This window comes from Lemur catta, chromosome 2, assembly GCF_020740605.2.
Source record: "Lemur catta isolate mLemCat1 chromosome 2, mLemCat1.pri, whole genome shotgun sequence".
Lineage (NCBI taxonomy): Eukaryota > Metazoa > Chordata > Mammalia > Primates > Lemuridae > Lemur > Lemur catta.
The window spans coordinates 24,535,590-24,562,097 of NC_059129.1; the positions used below are offsets into that span (position 1 = coordinate 24,535,590).

A 26,508-nucleotide genomic window follows, 5' to 3' on the forward strand; every position below is an offset into this window, starting at 1 on the left:
GGAGTGAGTCAGGCCAGTCCGGGAGGGTCCCTGGCTGTGGTGAGGTAGGCAGAAGGAGAGGGTGGCTGTGAGCTAAAGATCCGGGAGAGAGCAAGGATGCAAGGACACGGGGCACAGTGGAGAAGCAGTGTCGAGAAAATGGCTATAAATTTGGACACAAGGAAATGCCAGCTCTTATTTGGATGAATTTCTAGGTTAATGACAACACCAACACTGCGGGGTCTCCCGGAGAGGTGCTCTCTCGTCGATGTGTAAATCTTCTGAAGACCGCGTTACGGCCAGACATGTGGTCCAAGTCCGAGCTCAAATTGCAGTGGTTTGACAAGCTGCTGATGACTGTGGTAGGTGTGATGTTGGAAGGGCCAGGACAGGGCCACTGAGGCCATTATCAGACACTGTGGCCTGGGGAAGGGGCTGGACATTTGTGGATTACTCTGGATTACCCTTAAGCCCCATATCTCTCATCCCTTGGCCAGTCGTGGCCTCTGCCACGTTCTCTTCTAGCTGCTGCCAGGAGACGGCAGTTTGACTGAGAGTGGCTTTAGAACTTCAGCCCTCACTCTGGCCCCAGGTGTACTTCAGAATGTTTAAAGATGGTGACAGTTCTCTTGTATTTTGTGGACTCACTTCTTAAACTCACCTGCCAGTTAGCTTGCAATAAACATTTTTAGTTGACATATACAGCAACCTTTAAAATAAGCTTGAGGCCGGGCACAGTGGCTCGCACCTGTAATCCCAGTACTTTGGGAGGCTGAGGCAGGATGATTACTTAAGGCCAGGAGTTTGAAATTAGCTTCGGCAACATGGTAAGACCCCCTCTCTACAAAAATAAATAAGCTTGAATGAAACATTTTATTGATCGGCCTATTATCAAATACTTTTTGGAATCACAAGGGCTTAGTCCTAACAGGAGATAGTCCCAAAATGATTATTTTGGTGGTGGTTTTTTTATGGGTCTTTTTGGTTTGTTTTTGTAAAAAACTATGATCCTTTAATTTTCTGGTAGTAGCAAAAGCTATTCTCTTGCCTTATCCAGACTGAATTTTTCTAGCTGCTTGATGGAATTGGAAAGATTTCACTATCAGGATTATAAGCCTATTGTAAGCATTTGTTACTTTGTACCGTAAAGACTAACATATTGCTCTGTTTTACCCATGAAACCGTGCTATAAACAGCCCCTGAGGCCGTGGCACCTGCTTTGGTTCTAGCCTGGTGCATAACCTGGGATGGTCTGCAGGTCTCTCACCTCTTTTTCTCTTTGAAAGGTCGAATTACTTTCCCATCAAATGCAGTCATAGTTGAAAGCTCAGCTGGCTGTAAGTGGACAGCCTCTGCCCCTTAAAAGAAGGCTAGCGTTTCATGGAGCAATGTGCTGTGCTCACGGTGGCTTTCTGCCCTTGTTCCTGTGACCCACAGTGAGTGAGAGAGTTGTTACCTCACGACCCAGTGCATACACACACTGCACGTACAGGACACGTGGGTGTGTGTAAACCACAGAGATAAAAGTTGGACAAAGCAGCGCCCATTCCTGCTACAAACCATGCCCTCTATTTTATGTTTTATTCATTTTCTTTTGTTTGTTTTTATTTATTCTTCATGTTGCCATCATCTATTTGAGTGATTCCATGATACAGTTTGAAAGATACTTCTCTGTGGAAGGATATTTATATTTTTGTATTTTAACTTAAAAAATTGGAGGAGAAAAGCATAATTCACTGCAGTAACTTTTCATTTTTAGTCTAGATTTTAGTGATTTAAAAATAATATTGAATATTAATATTTTTAACGAGCCTTTTAAAAGACGTTTGAGTAAATATTTAAAGCAAATTTATAAAAGAATCATCCTTATGAAATCTGTGGTATGTGTTGGTCACGTGTTTTTATATGTATGGCATGTTCATTCTTTAGTGGTTTTGTTGCTTAGTTTCCACATCCTTCATGGCATGTGGATTTGTGTCGCTGTGATTCGGTGTACTGGTGTAGCCATGCCGCTGTGAGTGGCCCGTTCCTCCGTTCCAGGAGCAGCCCAATCAGGTGAACTACGGAAACATTTGCACGGGATTGGAGGTGCTGAGCTTCTTGCTGACGGTTCTGCAGTCCCCGGCCATCCTCAGTAGCTTCAAGCCCCTGCAGCGTGGCATCGCAGCCTGCATGACGTGCGGAAACACCAAGGTGTTGCGGGCCGTGCACAGCCTTCTCTCTCGCCTGATGAGTATTTTCCCAACGGAGCCAAGTATGTGACCTTTTCTGTCGGTGCTTTTCTTTCGAAGCGGCCTGGTGGGCACTTACCATTTGAGGACGCTCCTCCTCCAGTCACCGTAGCGAGCGTTTTATTGTCCCCCTTTTCTTTACATTCTCAAGCTTTCTTTTTGAAATTGACACAAACACTTAATGGCAGCAGTCATCATGTTGTTTTTTGTCTGCTTTGGAAATTCAGTTCTTCGTTAGCTGAACGTTACTGTTTCCTTAAGCTATTAAAGGAAAGTTCGGTTAAAATATCCTGTCAAACATTGAATAATCAGCAAGGTTAGATTTTGGCTGTAATGAATGAATAAGTGTATTTCAAGCACATTCTGGTGAGGCTTGGTGAGGTAAAAGGTTGTCACCTGGCTGTGTAGAGTGGGGACCAGCCCAGAGGTGAGGCCCAGGCTGGAAGAGAAGTGCCCATGTCACTCTCTACAGATGCCACTGCAGCTAGAGCTCCGTCCCTGGTGTGAGGACTAGAAGGGCCTGAGAGCCCTAACCACCTTGATTTTCAGGTACTTCCAGTGTGGCCTCCAAGTACGAAGAGCTGGAGTGCCTCTACGCGGCCGTCGGGAAGGTCATCTATGAAGGGCTCACCAACTACGAGAAGGCCACCAATGCCAATCCCTCCCAGCTCTTTGGTGAGTGTGTGTCTTGACTTTTCCAGCAGTGGTTCAGTTTGTTCCTGGTCCCTGTTCACTGGGCGTGCTTCCCGTCTGGGAAAGGCTCGGTTGTTGGGAGGAGCTTTGAGCTGATGTTTTGTTCCAGTGTCTGTGTCTTGGCCTGGTGTCCATAAGGCCACCGTCCCCTGTTGTCAGTGAGGTGAACAGCCCCATCTTACCCGCCACCGGTGCTTCCTCTGTGTCCCCCTCCACACTCTCCAATGCAGGCGTTGTTTGTGAGGGTAGTTGCCCGTGGGTGGATCCTGCCGACCAGTGTCACGCTGACCACACAGACGCTGCGGGAGCTGTGTGCACATGAGTGGAATTACTGCCTTTCAGTGTCCACCTGTAAATAAGCCGCCATAAGATAAGAACTTATCTCCAGCTAATTGTTGAGGCCCTGGCTGACCAAGGTGAAAGGAAAATTGCTTTCTTGAGTAATCAGGGCAGCTGGGTGGGTAACTTTGGCCCCTGGGTTCCTGGAAGCCAAATGTCTAGGGCTCCCTCTGCTTTTTGTCCAACTCATGTCTTTGATTAGCATTAGACTTTGGGTAAGCACCTTAAAATCTTTTTTCTCTCTTATTCCATAATCACTGTGTAAATCTTTAAAAATGCAAATGAGGGAAAACTAAATAAAAGGCACCTGTCAGCCTCTCTGCCCAACAGTAAACAGTCGTAACATTTTGGTATATGTCATTTTTCTGTACACGTGCATACAAATACACCGACCTTGTTATGCAAATGTTTGTATCTGAATTTGCAAACTGAGTAAGTTATTTTTGGATTAATTCCTTGCTCTTCAAACTGGCTACTTGCTCTCTGAAATTTAGGAGCCAGGTAAATTTGGTTATATGGTATCCCTTTGCTCTCTGTTCTGGAATCATGTAGGTTTGGAGAGTGAAGCGTGCTTCTGTGACTTTTTGTAAAGTGGGTCGTCCTGTAGATCCAGGCTTCCATCACAGGATAGCACTAATGTCTCCTTTCTTGTGCATTCTCCAAAGGACTCTCATTGGGAAGAGCAGACCTCACTGGCCCGTCTCCCTCCTTTGTTGGGGCTGGGGGAGCAGGGGCAGCTGCAGGGTGAAGTGGGCCTGGAGAGGTGGCCACACCGTTCTCTTTCCTGTGCTAGATCCAGGGCTCAGGCACCGCCAGCTGCCCCATAGTAGAGAGCGCAGCACCCAGGGACAGCAGAGACATCCCTGTTTTCAGCATTGTCTTCATTGTCATGGGTTGCCTGTCTTCGAATGAGGCTGGCTCTCTAGAGAATCGGTCCTTTAACAGAACAAGCCTAAAATTGCCCAAATCTGGGATGATGGCATTTGTAAATAGCAGATACCCTTTGATTGCTCTGTGATGTGATCCATGAATACAGATTTAAAATTTCATGTATGGGTCAGGATCAAGATGATTGTAAAAATGCCATTTATGAAAGAAGGATAGTTTTTTCCTGTACTTGGCGTTCATGTTCCGGTGTTGGCTTTGCTGGTTTTTATTGGTCTTATGTGGTTTTTCAGAATGAAGTACAAATTGAATTCTAAAACATTTTTCATGTCCAGATAGGCTAGATTTTTTATAAAAAGATTTTCTTCCTTTTTTTCCTTGTTTTTCCCAAACATAGCATGGGACAAAAATCTTCATTTAGGGTGGTTTGCCATAACCTAAAAGTAAAATCCAGAACTGAAGGTAAGAACGTTGTTCCTACTGAAACACAAAAATCAGTTCTCATGCATGATGACACTTGACATAATTAAGAATAAGAAGTGAAAGGCCGGGCACGGTGGCTCAGGCCTGTAATCCTAGCACTCTGGGAGGCCAAGGCAAGAGGATCGCTTGAGGCTAGGAGTTCAAGACCAGCCTGAGCAAGAGAGTATGACCCCGTCTCTACTAAACATAGAAAATATTAGCCAGATGTGGTGTTACACACCTGTAGTCCAGCTACTAGGGAGGCTGAGGCAGGAGGATTGCTTGAGCCCAGGAGTTTGAGGTTGCTCTGAGCTAGGCTGACACCACTGCACTCTAGTCTGAGCAACAGAGCAAGACTGTGTCTTAAGAGATAAATAAATAAAAAGAATTAGAAGTGAAAATATAATGTTTCAAAATGCAGTGGAAGCCAAGTGAAAACTTATGATGTTAACATCTGTAATTGATCTGTACAGTGTTTTAAATAGCATATTTTTGTTACTTTTCTTATTGTTACTTTTCTGTGAAACAACTGGCAACTTCTGCACTTTAGGGACCCTTATGATTCTCAAGTCCGCCTGCAGCAACAACCCAAGCTACATCGACAGGCTGATTTCCGTGTTTATGCGCTCCCTGCAGAAGATGGTCCGAGAGCACCTCAATCCACAGGCAGCATCAGGAAGCACGGAAGCAGCCTCAGGTGACAAACCCGCCACCCCAGGTTTTTTCCTCAGACTTTGTTGAGCAATTGGGTGGTGCAGGCTGTGTGATTGAACTCTGAAGTGAACGTGAATTAATGTGCAGTCTTGTTTCTGTGTGATTTGTTATCATTTGCTCTTAACAAAGGGGTTGAAAATCAAGACTCATTTTAAAAATGAACTGTCTTTAAGCCGAGTGTGGTGGTTCTAGTCCATACCCTGCTACTGGGAAGCTGAGGCAGGAGGATCACTTGAAGCCAGGAGTTCAAGGCTTTAGTGCGCCTGTGAACAGCCACTGCACTCCAGCCTGGGTGACAGTGAAACCAGTCTCTTAAAAAAAAAAATGAAGTGCTTTTAAAATTTGTGAATGTTAACAGCGAAGAAATTTTAAAGTAGTTGGATTTTTATATGAATCATTCTCCACTGAGAGTTATCTAGCGTTCGCTATAAAACAGGGATTGCTTAATCAGAGTTGTTATTGCTGAAGAACTAAGTCACAACTTGCAGACATGAGCCGTGGCCTCCAGGAATCTGGATGTTCTGTGGGGGCGGGAGTGGTGGTTGGCTGGGGCTGTGGTTGGCACAGCTGTTGGACGCACCTCAGAATGCAAGGGCCATGAGTGTGACTTCAGGGCTCGGTGGTCCCATCAGTGTCGTCATCTCCTGCCCTCATGGAAAGGGCTCTTATAGGACCACCCTTGCAAGATGCAGTGGTGAGAGGGTAAGAGGCTTCAAATCCCAGAGCTCTAATTGCTGGAGAAAATATTTAGGGGAAATGGGCAGAGCCCAGCATGCCAGTGGCAGAGTGGCTGCCTGTTTAAATGTGTCTGTAGAGCTTGGTGGGCGTGTTCTCTCCTTCACGGGGACAGGCACGAGTGAGCTGGTGATGCTCAGCCTGGAGCTGGTGAAAACGCGGCTGGCGGTGATGAGCATGGAGATGAGGAAGAACTTCATTCAGGCCATTCTCACGTCACTCATTGAGAAGTCACCTGATGCCAAAATCCTCCGGGCTGTGGTCAAAATTGTGGAAGAATGGGTGAAGAATAACTCCCCGATGGCAGCCAATCAGGTGAGCTGCGATGAGGGCGCCATGCTCTGCCAAGAGATTCCTCTGAACATAAAGGAAAAGTCAGGCATCACCTTGCTTTGCTTTCTGAAACTTGAAGCAAAACATTTTTCCCCCTGTGTTTGCATTCACAGTATCTTTCCTTAAGATGGATTTTTTTCAGTGTGCTTAACAGATTTTAGGTAGAAACTTGAGATTAATGTGTTGCTCATCTTAGTGTGGCCTTACTTCTGTTCAAATGTTGAGTGAACCTTGTTACTACCCTCTTGTGGTAGTGAAGGGAAGCCTAAGGGTAATAATAATAAGGGAATATCATTTATCTCAGTGAGGTGCTTGCAAACTTCTGATTTGTTTTGTAATTTAGTTGCTTTCTCTCCAAAGTGAGTTATAGTCCCTGCGAAATTATATTGGCATGTTTTCATTTTAAGCCTCCAAAGATAACCAAAACTATCTTTGATATTTCTGTTTAGAAATGACCTTGTCTTATTGTACTTGACAAAATTGTAGGAGCTTAAAAAAAAATATCTTTAAGCATATCTTTTCTCAAATAGGAGTAATTGACCTTTCTTTTCAAAAACAAATTCCATACAGACACCAACACTCCGTGAGAAGTCCATTTTGCTTGTGAAAATGATGACCTACATAGAGAAACGTTTTCCAGAAGACCTTGAATTAAATGCCCAGTTTTTAGACCTTGTTAATTATGTCTACAGGTAATTTCTGCAATTTTTCAAATATTGAATATATTCGTCCATGATGTGTTCTCTGACCAACCAACACTTGACTTCAATCTTTTACTTTAACCTGAATTGAAAATATTTTTTTAAATACTAAGTCATGTAACATATTTTGGTGTCATTAATAAACCTTTCACTAACATGCTGCATGAGCCTGCCATGATTTGTAGCTTTCATCATGGCATTTCCGAAAGTTGGTACTGTCTGTTTTCTGCTTGTTCGCTTATGGAGTCCACTGTCCTGGCTGGCTCTGACAGCTTGGTGTTACGCCTTTGATTACAGGGATGAGACGCTGTCTGGCAGTGAGCTGACTGCGAAACTTGAGCCCGCCTTTCTCTCCGGGCTGCGCTGTGCCCAGCCACTCATCAGGGCAAAGTTTTTTGAGGTTTTTGACAACTCCATGAAACGTCGGGTCTATGAGCGCCTGCTTTATGTGACCTGTTCCCAGAACTGGGAAGCCATGGGGAACCACTTTTGGATCAAGCAGTGCATAGAGGTAGGGTGGACTCGGCTCACCATCTGTGGCCAGGGGGTGGCCCTGGCTTTTCTGAGTGGGGGACTAAAGCCAGGAGGCGTTCAGGCACACTAAGGTAAATTCAAAATCTCTAACATAAACCTTTTAATCTCTAGGAGGAAATAAAGATTTAAAGCCAAGTGTTCATCCAAAGCCTTTTTTGGCTGATTTTAAGTCCCTTATCAGAAAATTGAATAATTTTTAGTTTATAGGCAAAGATTCAGTTTTCTTCAAATAGAAAGATGTTAAAATTCTGTCTACATGCCCTAGAAAATGCAGCCATGTACAATGAGTGTCAGCTGTCATCACTCTCAAAATAGGGAGGTAGAGCAGCCAGGCCAGAGCAGCTGACGGTGCTGTGGGTTTGGATCCTTAGCGTGAGGAGTCAGGTGTCAGCGATGCAGGCGTGTTTAAAATGGTCAGGGTTGTAAGGATGAGGTGCAGACTGAGTAGGATCGACATTTCAGTGGAGGGTGAATCAGATGTTCTGTGATGTTTCTAGCAGGATTGTAGTGAGACTTCTAGTTTGCTGGTTATTCAAGCCAGCTGTCCTTCCTTCATCAACTTAGGGCACCAGGCAACTTAGGTTTTCTATAGCAGGTTACCAGTGCTAAGCAAGTAATTCCTATCTGCTTACCTGGAATGAATGAAACCAGGTTACCAACTTACTTTGTCTGATATGACACCTGGGACAGAAGGCCGTTAAATTCTCTTTGATGAACAGAAGGGAAGGTGGCACCGGGCCTCAGTGAGAGCTTGCTTGCGTGTTTCTGGTGTGTGCTGTATACAGCATGTATTGGAATGTTGCTGATGGCCACATGGGGGCAGAGTCCCTGCTTTACCGTCACTCGTTCAAGAGACCTACCGATTGCTGAGTACGCGCCAGGCGCTGGGTCAGGTACTAAAAATGCAAAGACAGATAAGACACTGGCTGTGGCAGGTATTCAGGAATCGATTGGAGAAAGGGCACAAGCAGAGTCCTCCATTTCTTCCTGTGTCCTCTGAGTGTCTGGTCCATCACTGGGACTTACCAGCTCAAGGCTACAGTGTGGCCACCGTCATCTCTCACAGGGACAGTGGGAGCGGTTTCCTTAGTGTTCACTCTCCTCCTGCCTGTCTGTCATAGTTTTCTCTGTTGTTGCAAAATTGTTCTTAAAGAATAAAGCAGATCACGTCACTTCTTACCATTGGACTTGGCATGAAATCCAGCCTCCAGATTGTGGTCCTGCGGCCCCCGGGTGTCTGGACCCTTACCCCCGTCTGCAGCCCCAATCTGTCCCTCTGTCCCTCCCTCATCAGTCTCAGCCATGCTGGCCTTTCCTGCTTTTTTTTATTATTATTGTAAATTGACAGTTTATAATTGGATATATTTATGGGCTACAAAGTGATAATGATTTGTGAACATAATGTGGAATAGTTAAATCAAGTTAATCAATATATCCATCACCTCATATACTCAACATTTTTTATGGCAAGAACATTTGAAATTTACTCCTAGTGATTTTGAAAGGTACACTGCTGTTATTAACAGCATTTACCAAACGCTGTGAGTGAAGCAGAGGGCATCTGTCTGGGAGGTGCCTTTGAGGAGTCAGAGGAGAGGGATCCCATCTGGAAGGGGACAAGGGGACACGGGGGGAAAGATGCTGAGTTTGTACTTGGACCTGCTGAGTCAGAGATACCTGAGTGAGGGACACCTGGGCGAGAAGTTGAGACTCCATCTGACCCTGGGGAGAAGTATGGACCCGAGCCGAGGGCTGGGGGTCATCCCCAGGTGCCCGAATGCCACGTGTGCCTCAGGTTTGCCTTCTTTCCCACACACCTCCCTAGCTTCTCTTGGCCGTGTGTGAGAAGAGCACCCCCATTGGTACCAGCTGCCAGGGAGCCATGCTCCCGTCCATCACCAACGTCATCAACCTGGCCGACAGCCACGACCGAGCCGCCTTTGCCATGGTCACCCACGTCAAGCAGGAGCCTCGCGAGCGGGAGAACAGTGAGTCCAAAGAAGAGGTGAGCTCTGGGCTCCATAGGCAGAGTTCCTGTGCCCGCTGAAGAATTTTTTATGTCAGCCTTAGATGTTTTTAGGGCAAGAGCAATGTATCAAAACCTGTCTCTACCTGAAAGTGCTGAAGGTGGTGCCTAAGGTCAGTTAGATATTTTTTTTAAGTTAAAATTGAGAAGCATCTCTGTGTTGCCATTCAGTTTTGAGATAGGTCACTTTATCATGAGCTGGTACTGCTCAGTGCAGAATGTTTTACCACTTTGTGATTTTTCTCTCCAAGTGAGAAATAAGCCCGTGTTGTGTTATGAAGCACTGCCTTAGGGAGTGATGCCGCCGCAAAGGAACCGTGGCTCTAGCTGGTTCCACCAGCAGCCTGCTAAGAACCTTCCGTATCTCTGCCTAGTCCTGGAGGGACAGTGGGGAGCGAGTCTGTCAGGCAAGGCGGATGCCTTAGTCTTTGGCTTTCGGTCCTCCATGAGGGAGTGGCTGGCACTGTTCCAGGCAGAGATTTTCTTAGGCTGTGTTTGCTTTAGGTTGTTGATTTTTGGAAGCTCAGCCCGCTGGAGGGTTGGGTTTTAGAAGACAGTCACGTAGTATTGCAGAGGGGGCACTGCACCACCTTTGCTGTAAAAGGGGTAGTTTGTTCCCTCTCCCAGGTGTAGAATCTACTCATTTTATTAACAAATAAGAATTTAAAGTTTTTTTTGACTGTTGCTAAATGCTAGATCATTTGGTGATTTGATCCTCTTTCTGTAATCTTCCTATGTGAAATGAATTGCCAACTTTGAAGTGATTCTTCTGCATTTTCAAGGGTGCACATCAAATTGTTGATAGCTTGACTTAGAGGAGGAGTTTGATGATTATTGACTATGACTTCCCAGAAGCTTCAGACAGATAAGGTTCATTCCTCTTTGGGAATGAGTCGTATTAAACATTCTACTGACAACATGCTATGTCATGACCCTCTTGGGATTCTTAATTTGAATGGGCAAGGCAGCGAAGCAACTATATTGCATTTTGAAGGATGATAGGCTATAATTCCTAATAATCTTTAGTATTTTTACTGCTTAAAGTTTTTACTTTTACTTTACTTTTTAAAATCCAAATATGAAAGGAAAATGCTAAAATTTTCATAGTCATTTTAAAAGAGAGAGAGAGGGGTCTGGTATAGTTAATCTGGTTTTTGTTTGTTTATTTTAGAATTCAAGATTATTCAAATACTTATAAACTTCCAGGAAACAAACAAAAATTTTACTTGGCCAAAATTGTAACAAGACATCTGTAGGTATTTGCTTCTTAGATTTTCTTTCACTCTTTGACCATTTGGTTTTGCTTGTTTGTCTTTATTTTTTAGGATGTAGAAATAGATATTGAACTGGCTCCTGGAGATCAGACCAGCACGCCCAAAACCAAGGAACTTTCTGAAAAGGACATTGGAAATCAGCTGCATATGTTAACCAACAGACACGACAAATTTCTGGACACTCTGCGTGAAGTGAAGGTCTGTATGCAGGTTTGCAAGAGTAGTTGTATTTCTCCTCTGAATACTTGGAAACCTAAAGTCAGAACTGTTCCACAGCAGTGTAAATTTTTCTTTCACCAGTTAACACTTAATTTTCTTTCCCATCTCAGTTGAAACCATTATAGTTTTGTGAGACTCTAAAGCAGATTTGAGAAAGCCATTATAGTTTCTTATGGGAGAGAATAGTAAAAAGAAGCTAATTCCGTTACTAGAGTCCTTTGAAAGCAATGGTCGTTTAATAAAAATATGTGATGAGACATAATGCTGGATTTTTTTTCAAGTGCAATAGGAAACCATGAGAATGAGTTAATGTGCTAAATCAATTCCACTTTCTGGGGCTGGGGACCTCCAAACGCATTTGTTTTCGAAGATCTAGCCAGATAGAAGCTCTGTGGCTTCCCCAAACTCTAAGCTTAGTTATGGGTATGATTGTTTTTGTGTAATAACTGAGAAAATCAGTTGAAGCTTCATATACCAAGTGACTTTTGAAGAGTATTTACAAAGAAACTGATTGTTCTGTTCATATCAGGAGCATTGTGAAATAGACCTACTTACCACAAATAATTTTTATGTTAAAATCTTTTGGAGACCTACCTGAATTTCTGCACCAAATCAGTCTTTACGGGTATCTGTTAGATGAGACAGGAACCAGAGCATCCAAGACCAGGCCCGTCATAGACCCTGTCCCTACAGCTGTCACTGCGAGAAAGAAGAGCTGAAGGACCACATGTGCAAACCCAGAGGCCACTCTTAGCTGATGGTCACCATCAGTCACTATGCAGTTGTTGACTCATCAGTTGCCTTGGCATCAGTTTTTTTTATCAGCTCATTGGTGGAGGTTCTATGAGCAGAGTTAAGTTGTCTTTTTTTGTTTGTTTGTTTGTTTTGAGACAGAGTCTCACTCTGTTGCCCAGGCTAGAGTGCCATGGCATCAGCAAAGCTCACAGCAACCTCGAACTCCTGGGCTCAAGCAATCCTCCTGCCTCAGCCTCCCAAGTAGCTGGGACTACAGGCATGCGCCACCATGCCTGGCTAATTTTTTCTATATATATTTTTAGTTGTCCAATTTCTTTCTATTTTTTTTAGTAGAGATGGGGTCTCGCTCTTGTTCAGGCTGGTCTCGAACTCCTGACCTCAAACAATCCACCCACCTCCGCCTCCCAGAGTGCTAGGATTACAGGCATGAGCTACCGCACCTGGCCCAGAGTTAAGTTTTTTTTTTTTTTTTTTGAGACAGAGTCTCGCTTTGTTGCCCGGGCTAGAGTGAGTGCCATGGCATCAGCCTAGCTCACAGCAACCTCAAACTCCTGGGCTTAAGCGATCCTACTGCCTCAGCCTCCCGAGTAGCTGGGACTACAGGCATGTGCCACCATGCCCGGCTAATTTTTTCTATATATAGATTTTTAGCTGTCCAAATCATTTCTTTCTATTTTTGGTAGAGATGGCGTCTCACTCTTGCTCAGGCTGGTCTCGAATTCCTGACCTCGAGCGATCCACCTGCCTCGGCCTCCTAGAATGCTAGGATTATAGGCGTGAGCCACCGCGCCCGGCCAAGTTTTAACAGTAAATCGTAGAAAGTGTCGGTATTTGGCTTACCCATTGATGTTTTTTTCCCTTGGCTGAATTGGTCATAGCAGTACACTTCTGTGTCCCCTTATGGGGACTGTGACTGGGGTGGACCAAACATGGCTGCACACGGAGAATCTCACCCATGTGGGTCCCCTTAGTCCTCTCTTGACCCGAGGCATCATGGCCTGAGTTGCTGGCCCTGTCCGTGTCAGCCTTTGTATAAGAGGATTGCTTGGATTCCCTGACAGTCTCAAGTCACAGTCCTCCAGGTGCATGCCCTGGAGGAGACCCTCAAACTTAATCCTCGGCACAGGTGTGCAGACCCCATTGCCATTGGAACCAGGTGTGCCTCCATGTGACGTGGTCACTAGATGGCTCAGAGGCAGACCTATGCCTGCCCTTTACAAGTATGTGGCTCTCAGTGGGTGCTTTTATCTGGCCCATTTTTCCTGTTCACCACCTTTACATTTTGTCTCATTTAGTCATTTCAGCATATACTGAGTGAGTGCCTACTGTGTACCAGGCAGTGTTCTGGGCACTGGAAATAGAGCAGTGAACAGACAGAAGTAGCCAGTTCTCATGGGCCTAAACTCTGGTGAGGGCCAAAGGCCAGTAATAAACAGCAAAAGGCAGATTTGTCAGGAAGTGAGACGGGTGCTGTGGGAAAAACAAAGCAGCTGGGGGATCCAGGACCGAGGAGGGTGGTGTCTATGCTGTTTCATCTCCTGTGTGTTTATGGGAGCCCCTAAAGATGTGTCATAGAGCAAGATGGGATTGTAAGTCATTCCGTTTATAGTCTCTGCCCTGACCTTTTCTTTCCTGGTGCTTCTCCACCTTGTGAAGTGGTCAGGTGCCGTTGGCTCTTCCTGGACTGTTTGTTTCAAAATCCACAAGGAGTCGGCCCTCAGACCAGGTGCACACACTCTTTTCCTCTGGTGGGCCGTCCTCACTCTCTGTGGGAAGCCTGTGGAGGCCAGCGACCCCTCCCTGCCTGGCCACCACAGCACCCAACACCTGCACCTCTGTGGGACAGTGTTTAAATTAGAACAAGCTATGAGCCTGTGGAGTGGGAGCTGATCTTAATCCCAAACACTGAAATCCTGAAAGATCAAAACCCCTAAAGTCTAAAATCCTGAAAATGTAATTCTGGAAAAAATAATTTTAAAAAATAATTTTAAAAAGACATCACTATGGTTGGTAATTGTGTGCCCAGGTTTACAACGGTGGCCATCTGAAATACATGACGAGCAATATAAATATTTTGATGAGATAGATCAAAAACCACAGTGGGTCACCCCCACATAAGCAGTTGCCCACAGAGCTGAGATCTTGGTAAACTTTATCTTTCACAAATGCAAATGTACAAAAGGGACATGTCTTAATTTACTGAGTAAGTTTTAATGTTTTTATGGTGAGAACCAGGGAAGCCAACAGTGTGACTCTCAGTCCAAAGCTGAAAGCTTCAGCATGTGGGGCTGGGGGCAAGGGCCAGTGAGCCTGGGGTTCGGATGTGCAGGGCAGCAGAAGAAAAGCCTGACCCAGGTCTCAGAGAGAGACCAGTTCGCCATGTGCGATCTCTCCGGGCCCTGGCTGATAGGGTAGTGCCCACATTGAGGGCAGATCTCTCTAGTCTCTAGAGGTGCGTGATAGTGTCTTCTGGAAATGCCCTCACAGACCCACCCAAAATAATGCTTTACCAGGTTTCTAGGTATTCCTTAATCCAGTCAAGTTGACATCTAAAATTAAGTCCACAGGTCTACCCCTTGTCAACTTGGCACCATACATGTCTCCTTTAGCCATGCAGACAATAACAAGGTAAAGTTCCACCTAACCTGATGAAACTGTCCTGTGGTTGTGATTTTGGGGATTTTATTTATTTATTTTTTCTGCCCCTCCCCACCAAGATTTTTGGGACTTTAGACTTCAGGGAAGTTTTGATCTTTTGGGGATTTCAACATTCGGGATTATGATCCAAACCCCTGGGGAATCACCCATTCAGGGTGAGAGTTGAATAGTTTTGCAGCAGGTGCATGACCTCACCGGCCCTTCGGTTCTCCCCCAGCTCCTGGCCGCTGCTAAATGGACTTGGAGCCAAGAGAGCCCCTGGCAGGTGCTGTCCAGAGTGAAGTAGCTTCATCCTGGGCAGCCTGGCATCAGATATGTGGGGGTGTTCTTTACTTAAGTGTTTTCACTTGTTTTCCTTGAAATATTTATGTCCTTGGTTTCTGCACTTTTAATAGCAACATGGATATGAGAGTGATTTCTGTTCTTGGGTTTGCTGTGGGAGAAATGAAAGCATAATCACGACACACGTGTCCCTGGCACTCTGTGCAGGGGCGGCTGGGACCATGGTGGGCTGTCAGCACATGCCCAAGCTGCCTGATGCCACATAAAGTGGGCCCCATGGATGGATCAGCTTCAGGCAAGCTAGAAACCTGCTGTTTAGAGGAAATGTTGGCAGTTAATTCAGATTTCCAGAAACAGTGCTGTGGAGAGAACAAACGTGTCTGTGGATTTGCTGTGCCCTGTGGACACTCAGGTTCACCTCCAGCTCCAGCTATTCTATTCCAGTTTGTTCTGTTCCCTTCCATGGCAGTGTGTTCCTGTCCATTCCAGTCATTTTCTCCAATCTTTTGTCCACTGCCTGTTGTAGAGACTGAACTTCCACAGCTCTTGATTTGTTCTTCAGAATAGGACCTATTGGCAAATAGTTTATCTCACCTGTGTGTGCTTTTTCTATTTTTGCTTTCCTATTTTGAGTGGCTACTCCCTCAGTGACACCTGTGTACCTCTTATTTACACTTCTGATGTTGTCAGTGTTCTTGTACTTCTTGGACGTGATGGAATCAATAGTGTTAGGAAATGCCCTTGAAAGCCAAGAGCAGACTTAGGCGAGCCACTGAGACCCTGGGCACATCTGTGCTTCGCTGCTAAGTGTGCTTTCCGGCACTCAAAATCCACATGCTTTTGCTCCAACGTGGTGTGTGTTCTGATCTTTGGAAGTTTGGAAGTAGAGGAGCATCTGAGAAAGCATGGGACAGGTCGTGTGTGTCGTGTGAGCAGGGGCAAGTGAGGCGTCACCAGCCTGCGGCCACCTAAGCTCTTCCTTCTGTCCGCAGACTGGAGCACTGCTCAGTGCCTTTGTTCAGCTGTGCCACATCTCCACGACTCTGGCAGAGAAGACGTGGGTCCAGCTTTTTCCCAGATTGTGGAAAATCCTCTCTGACAGACAGCAGCATGTGAGTGTATTTTTTAAATCTTGTTTTGGGAAAACGTAGTTTTAGCTTTTGATAAGTATTCATAAAAGAACACAGTCTCAATTAAGTTTCAGAAGATAAGAAAATTGCTGCCTCTTATCCAAGAGTGAATTATCAAAAGTATTCTCAGCCGCTGTGCGAGGGCAAGTACAGACTTGGCGATTTTTGAACACGGACCTGAATTAGCGTGCCCTTTGGTTTCAGGCTCTCGCGGGTGAGATAAGTCCGTTCCTGTGCAGCGGCAGTCACCAGGTGCAGCGGGATTGTCAGCCCAGCGCGCTGAACTGCTTCGTGGAAGCCATGTCCCAGTGTGTCCCTCCGATCCCCATCAGACCCTGTGTTCTCAAGTACCTGGGGAAGACACACAACCTCTGGTTCCGGTCCACGCTGATGCTGGAACACCAGGCTTTCGAGAAAGGCCTGAGTCTTCAGATTAAGCCAAAGCAGACAACAGAGTTCTATGAGCAGGAGAGCATAACTCCACCTCAGCAGGTGACTTCACGCTGTGAATAAATACATCTCCTGAATGATTTTAAACTATAATACAGTCAAGTTGCTTCACTGAAAAAAAGTTTTTGTCACGAGCACTCAGAAACCACGGTTTGTGTTTTCAGGAGATACTGGATTCTCTTGCTGAGCTTTATTCCCTGTTGCAAGAGGAAGACATGTGGGCTGGTTTGTGGCAGAAGCGTTGCAAATACTCAGAGACAGCCACTGCCCTTGCGTACGAGCAGCATGGATTCTTCGAGCAGGTAGCCACTGTGGAGTGAAACGACTGGGTTGTGTGGTTAATGAGAGCTTATTTGTAGTGGTTTTTAATATCCTCAAGTTGGAGTTCACATTTAAATAAGCTTTGAAACATTTACATCCTGCACATAAAGACCCTTTAATTGAAGTCTCAATTTAAGAGAAACCTACATGCATGACATGAGCATTTTTAAAGCACAGCCCTAAGTCCTTTAGCATTAGATGTTAATGTGGACGCTTTGTATCTGCCATCATTGGTCCTGTTGGAAGTGGTAGGTGTACGTTTTAGTCCTCATGATGTTTGTCTTTTCGGTGTGGCATGGGCTACTCATACTGGGTGTGATTCTCAGTACTGTATATGACACAGAGCCGCAGAAGCTCCAGAAACAGAGGCACAGCCTTACGGCTCCTGCTCTGATCACTAAAGGACAGAGAAACTAATCTTGGGTCTAGACAGCCTCCCCTCCTCCTGTCTTGTGCAGGGAGTCACGCTGCCTCCTGCCTCCTCCCACTCTCTTCTGTTCTCTATGAATAGAGAGTTGTGGGTGTTTCGTGGTCTAAGAACACAGATTGAGGCACTCCCAGGCCCGTGATCCAACTTCCTCCAAACAATCGAGCAGTGGCAGTGAAAAAGTTGTGTTTCTTGTTAAACAGTGGTTTGAAAGCAGTGTTAACATTTTTAGGCACAAGAGTCCTATGAAAAGGCAATGGATAAAGCCAAGAAAGAGCACGAGAGGAGTAACGCATCCCCTGCTATTTTCCCTGAATATCAGCTCTGGGAAGACCACTGGATTCGGTAAGCTGAACACAGTGTTGGATGTATTCAAGATTCAGTTAAGGGACCCAGTGAAAAATCTCTGAAATCTTCTCATAGTGAGTGTTTTTAAAAGGGAGCGTTGCTACCTCATGGCTGCATGAAGAAAAGAACAAACAAAAATCTCAGAACCATGTTTAAAGTCTTGAGTAATTGGAGAAACGATACATCATTCCTGCCTCTGCACTGGCTATGGTGCTGTGGGCTGTTTGTGGAATAGCAGCAGTTCTTGGTGACCAGGGGGACAGGTAGTTCACCCTGCAGTGGGCACACCATGGTGTCCCACAGGAGTCTGCCCTTGCTGTGTCACTTTTCTTCTATAGAATGGAAACATGCTGCTTAAAGTCCCATCCCTTGCCTTTCTGAATCTGTTGGTGTGCTGGTGGCTGAACTTTTGTCCTCGGATCCCTGGTCTTCCAGGTGCTCTAAGGAGTTGAACCAGTGGGAAGCCTTGACAGAGTACGGCCAGTCCAAAGGCCACATAAACCCCTACCTCGTCCTGGAGTGTGCGTGGCGGGTATCCAACTGGACCGCCATGAAGGAGGCGCTGGTGCAGGTGAGGCGTCCCCCTACCTTCCTGGGACATTCCCTGCAGCTGCCTGGGCTCCTTTGACTGAAGCCATGAATGTCGCTTTTGATTTCCCTTCACTTAGAACACGCTGGGCATTTTGACAGTTAAAAGATAGCTCTTGGGAAGGAACAGTTCTTTTTGGTTATCTCTAACACCTTTCCTGAATTTGAATTAAATTATAAATTAGGTATTAGTTCATCCAATTACAGTAATGAGTATCAGGTGTGGAGACATTGGATTCTGAGAACACAAAGTCATAACGTCTATAGAAGTTTAGAAGAACAGTCAATTGTATTGTCAGTTGTGTTGGCAGAAGCACTTGCAGAGCTGACAGGCGCAGCAAGGGTGACCCGTGCAGCCCGGGGCCTGGCACGTTAGCTGTTGTCAGCCAGAGGTTGTTTGAATGAGACAGTGTCGTATTCCAAGTATGTTATGTGGCGTGGAAGTGATGATAGCGTAGCGTTAGTGAAGTTGAGACATTAACTTGGTCGAGCTGCGTGTTTTGTTTTGTTTTTTAATTAACTTCACCCTGAGGAATTTGGTGCACCGTGGAGAGCAGGCGCAGAAGTACAGTTCCCTTTTCCCCGTGGGAAGCTCTTGTCAGGGGCCAGGAGATGCCGTGTTGGATGGTGCGGCACTGCCTGCTGTCTGAACCCCCCAGCACAGCGTTGTTGTTTAGCTTCGGCTGCGGCTATTCTTGGTGTTCTTTATCTTTCCCACATCTGTGCCTTTCCACCATTTCCCTCTACCCCAAGAATTCTCGTTAGTGTTTGTTTCCTTCTTGTCAATGGTGAGTTCTCACAGTTTTTATTTGTTCAAAGAATTAAGAGGCACTCAAGACAGTTCCCTCATATTCTTATAAATCTGAATCATTGCCTGAGTAAGTTAGATTAATTTCCCAGGATACAGAATGCATTGGGAACAGCTCAAAATTGTACCAATATTTATTATATTAGAGATTAATACGTGTTTAACAATAAATAGTTTAAAAATATGAAATATGCCGGCTGACTTTGTAACAGGGTGGTGATTGGGTAATTGTTCATCTTATCTGTCATAATAGTGTTGATCAGTTTTTTTTTTTTTAACTACTGAGAAGTTTAAAGCAAGGAGCCTGTGGTGTGCCTGCGTAGCTAGGGAGATTGGTGCTCACTGGAATTCAGAAAAGGACAGTATCCAGAAGAGGCCGTCTAAATACATGGTTTCTCTAAAGAAAATAAATTTCTGTGTATAACCTAATTTCTGTTTATTGCTTTGCATACTTGGCTACAAAAAAAAGTGGTCTTTTCCCTTTTTGACCCTTTATACTGAGGGGAAGAATGCCCATCACTTCCTATGCAATATTATTTTCCTACCAGGTGGAAGTAAGTTGTCCAAAAGAGATGGCTTGGAAGGTCAACATGTACCGAGGATACCTGGCCATCTGCCACCCAGAGGAGCAGCAGCTCAACTTCATCGAACGCCTGGTGGAGATGGCCAGCAGCTTGGCCATCCGAGAGTGGCGGCGGCTGCCCCACGTGGTGTCCCACGTGCACACGCCTCTTCTGCAGGTGGGAACAGCCTCCTCTCATGCGCAGGGTCCTGTGGCCACTTGCAGCAGAGCACCAGGGTCCAGGCATAGGTGCAGAGACTGAGCTGCACGGCAGAGAGGAAGCTCCTTCCCCAGTCTTGTCCTGGCCTATGTCCTTTCCTCAGGGGAAGCAAGGGCAGGGCCAAAATGTCCAGAAAAAAATGTTGGTTCTCATTTCTGGAGTTTCTGGGGGATTTATGGTCCTAGCTACTGAAGACATCCTCACAAGTGATTTTGATGATTTTGATTTTTGCTTTAGGAATATTTTTAGTGCCCACTATACCATCATCAGTGCAATACCATTGTTCAGTCCAAAACTGTCCAACTCTGAGACTCTTAAGACTGCTGATTAGACTAGGCGCAGTGGCTCACGCTTGTAACTGCTGATTAGGCCAGGAACAGTGGCTCACGCTTGTAATACCAGCATTTTGGGAGGCTGAGGTGGGAGGATCACTTGAGCCCAGGAGTTTGAGGTTACAATGAACTATGATGATGCCACTGCACTCCAGTCTGGGTGACAGAGTGAGACCCTGGCTTAAAAAAGACTGTTGGTTAAATAGCTGCTTCCTCAACTTCTTCCTTTGTGTATCATCTGCACTATTTCTAACAGTTTGTTCCAGCCACCATTCAATTGCTCAAATCCAAAGGCTTCTTCTCTCCATATCCCCCGCACACACTGCTGCTCTCTCCGCAAAACATGCTTCTCTCTCCTCCGAGCCCCTGTGCACACATGTGCGTGCACACACGACAAAGGCTATGCCAGCTTTTGCACACCTCGTGCCTGGCACAGAGTAGCTACTAGTGTTACTGAACAAGCGAAACTGTAGGCTGATGTTACAGCAGTAATTCAGATTGTTCATACTTTTGTTTCTGTTGAAAGAGTAGTTTTGAGACTAAACCAATATATTGATTTCTATCATAGTGTAGTTGCTTATTAATGTACTTGGGTTTCCTGTGTTCTTCGTAGTGGACCAGAAGTTCATTGAAATAATTAATAATTAATAATCATTTTATTTTGATGCTTTTGCTTTGTGTTTTCATTACACAAAGATGTATATTAAAGATGTGTACTAAAATAATATTTATTTTGCAAATATGTAACACCTCTAATCTAGATTGTTAAAATATTCTAAAGTTTTTTATTGAGTGGACTTTTTCCTCTAAAAGTGCATAAGATGAGTTGCCTATTGTAGCTATTAGGAAAAAGTTATTGCATGAAAACAGAGGAAAAGATTTTGTGTATGAACTATTAGGTCTGTCAATGCAAGAAAGTATTAGTTTGAATAACAACTGTGAATAAAAAACTAAGTACAAATTGTGCTATTATGAAGCATAGAGTATAAAATGCAGCATTTCAGACATAATCCTGATTTAGGGTATTTTGGAGGTAAAATTAAAGGCAGTTTTATGTCTCTTTCACTGCTTTACTCACAGTTGATACTCGATAAATATTTGTAGATTAATTTGGCAATGGACAAACTTGACTGCATTTAAAGAGATGATTTCTACTTCCCAATAGCACTATTGACCAACATTACTGAGAAATCTTTTAATTTCAAAATATTATGGGGGGACAAATGTTTTGGTTATATAAATTGCTTTTGTACCATTTGAGTCAAAGTTATAAGCATGCCCATCCCCCAGATAGTGTGTGTGGTACCTGATAGGTGTGAATTTACCCATCCCCTCCTCCCCACTGAGAAATCTTACAGAAAACAAAGACAATTTCCTTAAGAGTGCTTTTAGGAAATAATTCAATCATACTTACATTTTGATTGTTTTGGTAACTACTCCTTTTTTAAATTGACAAATAATTATTGTGTATATAATATATTTATGGGGGTACAATGTGATGTTCTGATGTGTTTACATTGTAGAATGACTGAATCAAACGAATTAATAGATCCATCACCTCACATATTTGTATATTCACTGTTCTGTGCAATAGATCACCAAAGCTTATTCCTTGAGTCTAACTGAAATTTTCTACCCTTTGATCAACATCTTCTCTTTCCCCATCCACCCCCCTCCCCCAGCCTCTGGAAACCACCATTCTACTCTCTGCTTCTATGACTTTGGCTTTGTTAGATTCCACATATAAGTGAGATCATATGATATTTATCTTTCTGTGCCTGGCTTAGTTCATTTAGTATAATGTCCTCCAGGTTCATCTATGTTGTTAGAAGTCACAAGATTTCCTTCTTTTTCAAGGCCCAATAGTATTCCATTGTTGACTACACCACGTTTTCTTCATCCATTCATCTGATGATAGAACCTGGGTTGCTTCCATATCCATATTGTGAATAACGCTCTGATGAACATGGCAGTGCAGATAACACTTTGGCATACTGATTTCAATCCCTTTGGATATGTATCCAGAATTGGGATCACTGGATCCTATGGTAATTCTATTTTTAGTTTTCTGAGGAACCTCCATACTGTTCTCCATAATGGCTATACTAAGTTATAATAGCACCAGTAGTAAACAGTGCACCAGGGTTGTCTTTCTCCACATCCTCACCAACACTTATTATCATTCATCTTTTTGGTAATACCAAGTATGAGGTAATATCTCATTGTGGTTTTAATTTGCATTTCCCCGATGATTAGTGCTGGTGAACAGTTTTTCATATATCTTTTGGCTGATCTATATATCTTCTTTTGAGAAATGTGTATTTAGGTCCTTTGCTATCATGTTTAGGATTAGATTTATGTAGAACTTGACAGCTGGATACAGTGGCTCACACCTGTAATCCTAGCCATCTGGGAGGCTGAGGCTGGAGGATCACTTGCAGTCAGGAGTTTGAGACCAGCCTGAGCAAGACCCTGTCTCTACCAAAAAGAGAAAAAACTTAGACAGTATGGTGGTGCACACCTGCAGTTCCAGCTACTGGGGAGGTTGAGGCAGGAGGATGGCTTGAGCCCAGGAGTTTGAGGTTGTAGTGAGCTGTGATGACGCCACTGCACTCTAGCTGGGGCGAGAGAGCAAGACTCTGTTTCAAAAAAAAAAAAAAAAAAATCCATCATATAGAACTTGAGACAGAGAAGGTGGAAAGAATGAGTGAGAAAAGTACTTAATTTTAAAAAATTGAAACTAAGTACTTTTTGTCCAAACTTATAAATATTAAAACAATGATTAATTTTTTTAAAAGTCCTCATAGTATTGTTTTAAAATACGTATTTTGAACTCTATGACTTGTCCACCTTTCCGCTCTCCACCACACACACACCCCCAAAAAAAAAAAAAAAATCCCTGAAGACAAAAGGCTTGGTACTTCTACACAGTAACCTTCCCATCTTACTGATTTGTGGACCCCCGAAGTTTTGATAGAGATTTCAGGTGATCCATCGATCCCATTGGCGTTCTGAAAACACCAGCACTGCACTGCACTTGGGTCAGCCACTGATCCAGGGAAAGACACAGTCTGAATCCTGCTGCACAGAGAGCAGCTTTCAGACAGAACTTCCGGAATAGCAGAGGGAGGACAAGTTCTTTCCTTTCTTGAGAGCAGCAAGAACACTGGGGGAAACTGTCAAAATCAACGTTTCCAAACTTTGGAAATTAAACAGAGACTTAATCCAAGGAGCATTTGCTGAAGGAAAACATGTGTATTTCAGAAAGAACAGCAAGTTTTTTACCATTTTAATTGTCCCTCTCACCAGCTCTGCAGTAGCTATGAAAATCGGCAGAGCCACCTGCTTCGGAGAATAAGACAGATTTAGGGACCAAAAACTGTCGCAGTCACAGAGAATTGGTGCTATTTAGCCAGCCTTGCAGCTCCCTAGAAAAGCCCTATTCGTTGTTTTTGTCTCTCGTAGACCTGACACAGAGCTCACTAGTGAGAAGAGCAATATCCAAGGGCTTTTGTCAAACAACCGGCAGCAATTGTTTAACATCACAGCTGCCTGATGCAGCAGCACCAGCTGGGGCACAAAAGAGACTGGCCAAGGAAAGGGAAGATTTGGGAATGAGACATCCATATGGGGGGTTCTGAAAAGTTCTAACATTTCTGAGAATCTTGAAGGTCATGCTTATTCTGTGAACGTGCCCAGGAAACACCTAAGGAGCAGATCTTCAAATAATATATACTAAGTGTTCGCCTCTGGTTCACCTTCTGGTGCACATGCAGGAAGTGATGGAAGTGCCGCTAACACAGAGTTGAAAACCGTTGGCTGAGTGTTGAGGGAGAGCATGCCCCTCAGCAAAGCCTGCAAGACTTACTGCTCCAGGCATTTCAGAAAATTTCTGTCTAATCATTAGCTGACCACTAAGCTAACTGGGCGCAAAGACTTCAGTGGTTGCATTCTGCAAATAATACAGACTTCATAAAACTAGTTCAGGAATGTCATTGAACAAATAGGAACAACAGAAAAAACAACAAATCTTGGAGGGGGAGTCCCTCAGAGACCTGCGGGGCACCATCAAGCAAACCAACATATGCATCATAGGAGTCCCAGGAGGGGTGGAGGGAGAGAAAGTGGGAGAAAGAATATTTGAAGACATAATGGCCAACAATTGCTCAGATTGATGAGGTTAAGAAACCAATTCTGTTTGCAATAGGGTCAAAACAAATAAGATACTTAAGAATAAATTGAACTTTTATACTTCAAAAGACATCAAGAAAATAAAAAGATATCAAGAAAGTAAAAAACAGAATGGGAGAACACATTTCTGAATTATATCTAATAAGGGACTGTATCCAGAATATAATAATATAAAGAATTCCTATAAATCAACAATAAGACAGCCCAATTTAAAAATGGGCAAAAGATTTGAATAGATATTCTTCAAAGAAGATATACTAATGGCCAATAAAGCACATGAAAAGATGGTCAGCATTAGGAAAATGCAAATTAAAACCATAATGAGATACCACTTCACACCCACTGGGGTGGGTAGAGTAAAAAGGACAGACAATGATGTGTTGGTGAGGATTTGGAGAAATTGCAACTTTTGTACATTGTTGGTGGAATTGTAAAATATTGCGGCCTCTTTGCAAACTGTCTGACAACTCCTCAAAATGTTACACATAGTTATGATAACATATGTCCCTGCAATCCCACTCGTAGGTATTTATCTAGGGGAAATGAAAACATGGTCACACAAAAACTTGTACAGGAATGTTCATGGCAGCAGCATCCGTAATAGCCAAAATGTGGAAACAACCCAAATGTCCATCAACTGGCGACTGGATAAATAAAATGTGGTGCGTCCATGTAGTGGATTATTATTCAAGCATAGGAGGAATGAAGTGCTGATTCCCGTTACAGCATGGGTGAACTTTGAAACATTATGTTAAGCGAAGAAGCCAGACATAAAAGGCCACGTGTTGTATGATTCCATTTTTATGAAATGTCCAGAATAGGCAGAACAGATCAGTGGTTATCAGGGGCCGGGGGATGGGGAGGGACAGTGTGTCTGTTAATGGACTCAGGCCTGCTTTGGGGAGTGATGTAAATGTTCTATAATTAGCTAGTGGTGATGGTTGTACAATTCTGGGAATATATTAAAAACTGCCAAATGGTACACTTCCAAGGTGAACTTAATGGTATCTTAATTATGTCTAAGTAAAGCTGTTATAAAACACATAACCCATTGTTGTTTTCAGTAAGCTTTTGGTAGGCGGTAGGGGGCAGGATTACGATAAAGTTTTCAGAAATGTGAGTAATAATGAACTAAACTTGAAATATAGATGGAAAGCATGAATTCTTCTAAGCAATTTAAAAAATTAAGATCAAACAAGGTGCAAAGCACTGTACTAAGTGCTATGTTTGGGAGATTAAAAAACATTTTAAAACAATAGATTCTCCCTCTAAGGAGCATTCAACTTGAGGGAGAGGACATATTCTTAAAAAGCCAAATTTAAAATAGGTGGGAGCCGTGCTGTGGGCCAGAAGGTGAATCTAGCCAGGATTTGGGGAAGGGAGGCGTTCTCGAGGCCATGGAAACCTGGGGGCGGGGTTGGATAGGCTTAGCATTGCAGCTGGGGCCTTCCAGGTAAGGAGATGGCAACATATCTGGAGTTTAAGGATAGTAAACTGGACAGACTTATAAGGGATGTGATTCAAAATGTATTTATGAGCCCAAAGAGATCATCAGAACCATTTTAAGCACGTTGCTAGAAGGCCAGGGGGCTGGGTGGTTCTGACCTTAGGCACTGGTAGATGAAGAGCCAGACCTAGTTGGTGGCCAAGGGAATGGAAAAGAAGAAGAACAGTTTTGGGGACTGTCCATTAGCAAGGTTTTGTGTCTACACCATTGTTCTCCCAACTTCCTATCTTATAGCAGCCACGAGCTGAGGTTTAAAATGGAGGAGGGATCAGAAGGAGAGCAGTGTTTGGGGTAAAGAATAGATGAAATGTGGAATCTCAGGTATCTGTATAAATTAGAGTGCTTCCTTTGGTTATTGCTTCGTAAGATCTTTACAGTAATCAGATTTCTGGCTGACTCTGGTGTGTCTTTCTCATTTGTCCTTTGATACGATGCTGACTGTGGAATCTTTGTATGCGGGTCCCATTAGGCAGCCCAGCAAATCATTGAACTTCAGGAAGCTGCACAAATAAATGCGGGTTTACAGCCGACCAACCTGGGGAGGAACAACAGCCTCCACGACATGAAGACGGTGGTGAAGACCTGGAGGAACAGGCTGCCCATCGTGTCTGACGACTTGTCCCACTGGAGCAGCATCTTCATGTGGCGGCAGCATCATTACCAGGGTAAACCGACCTGGTCCGGCATGCATTCATCATGTAATTTTCCAGACGCCCCGCTGTTCTGGTTTCATGTTTTTGTTTCATTTTGTTTTTTCTTTTCCCAGATTTTCTGTTTTGGGGTGGGCGTGACGGTTGGGGGAA

The 26,508-nt window shown here is 44.1% G+C and overlaps 1 protein-coding gene across 5 annotated transcripts in view; it reads left to right on the plus strand.

The window, feature by feature from the left end:
* Window positions 1–26,508, plus strand: part of LOC123631567 (transformation/transcription domain associated protein) — a 114,315-nt gene that overhangs the window by 61,800 nt on the left and 26,007 nt on the right. For 3 of the 5 annotated variants that reach the window (XM_045541330.1, XM_045541333.1, XM_045541335.1), the window contains 16 exons: window positions 195–341; window positions 2,020–2,233; window positions 2,760–2,885; window positions 5,140–5,286; window positions 6,154–6,353; window positions 6,942–7,063; window positions 7,370–7,583; window positions 9,432–9,611; window positions 10,958–11,104; window positions 15,814–15,933; window positions 16,156–16,443; window positions 16,566–16,703; window positions 17,382–17,494; window positions 17,933–18,068; window positions 19,442–19,633; window positions 26,175–26,403. In XM_045541330.1, coding sequence (XP_045397286.1) covers window positions 195–341; window positions 2,020–2,233; window positions 2,760–2,885; window positions 5,140–5,286; window positions 6,154–6,353; window positions 6,942–7,063; window positions 7,370–7,583; window positions 9,432–9,611; window positions 10,958–11,104; window positions 15,814–15,933; window positions 16,156–16,443; window positions 16,566–16,703; window positions 17,382–17,494; window positions 17,933–18,068; window positions 19,442–19,633; window positions 26,175–26,403 — 2,713 coding nt within the window. The remainder of the gene's footprint in view (window positions 1–194; window positions 342–2,019; window positions 2,234–2,759; window positions 2,886–5,139; window positions 5,287–6,153; window positions 6,354–6,941; window positions 7,064–7,369; window positions 7,584–9,431; window positions 9,612–10,957; window positions 11,105–15,813; window positions 15,934–16,155; window positions 16,444–16,565; window positions 16,704–17,381; window positions 17,495–17,932; window positions 18,069–19,441; window positions 19,634–26,174; window positions 26,404–26,508) is intronic. The other 2 variants (XM_045541331.1, XM_045541332.1) reach the window with 1 other exon arrangement.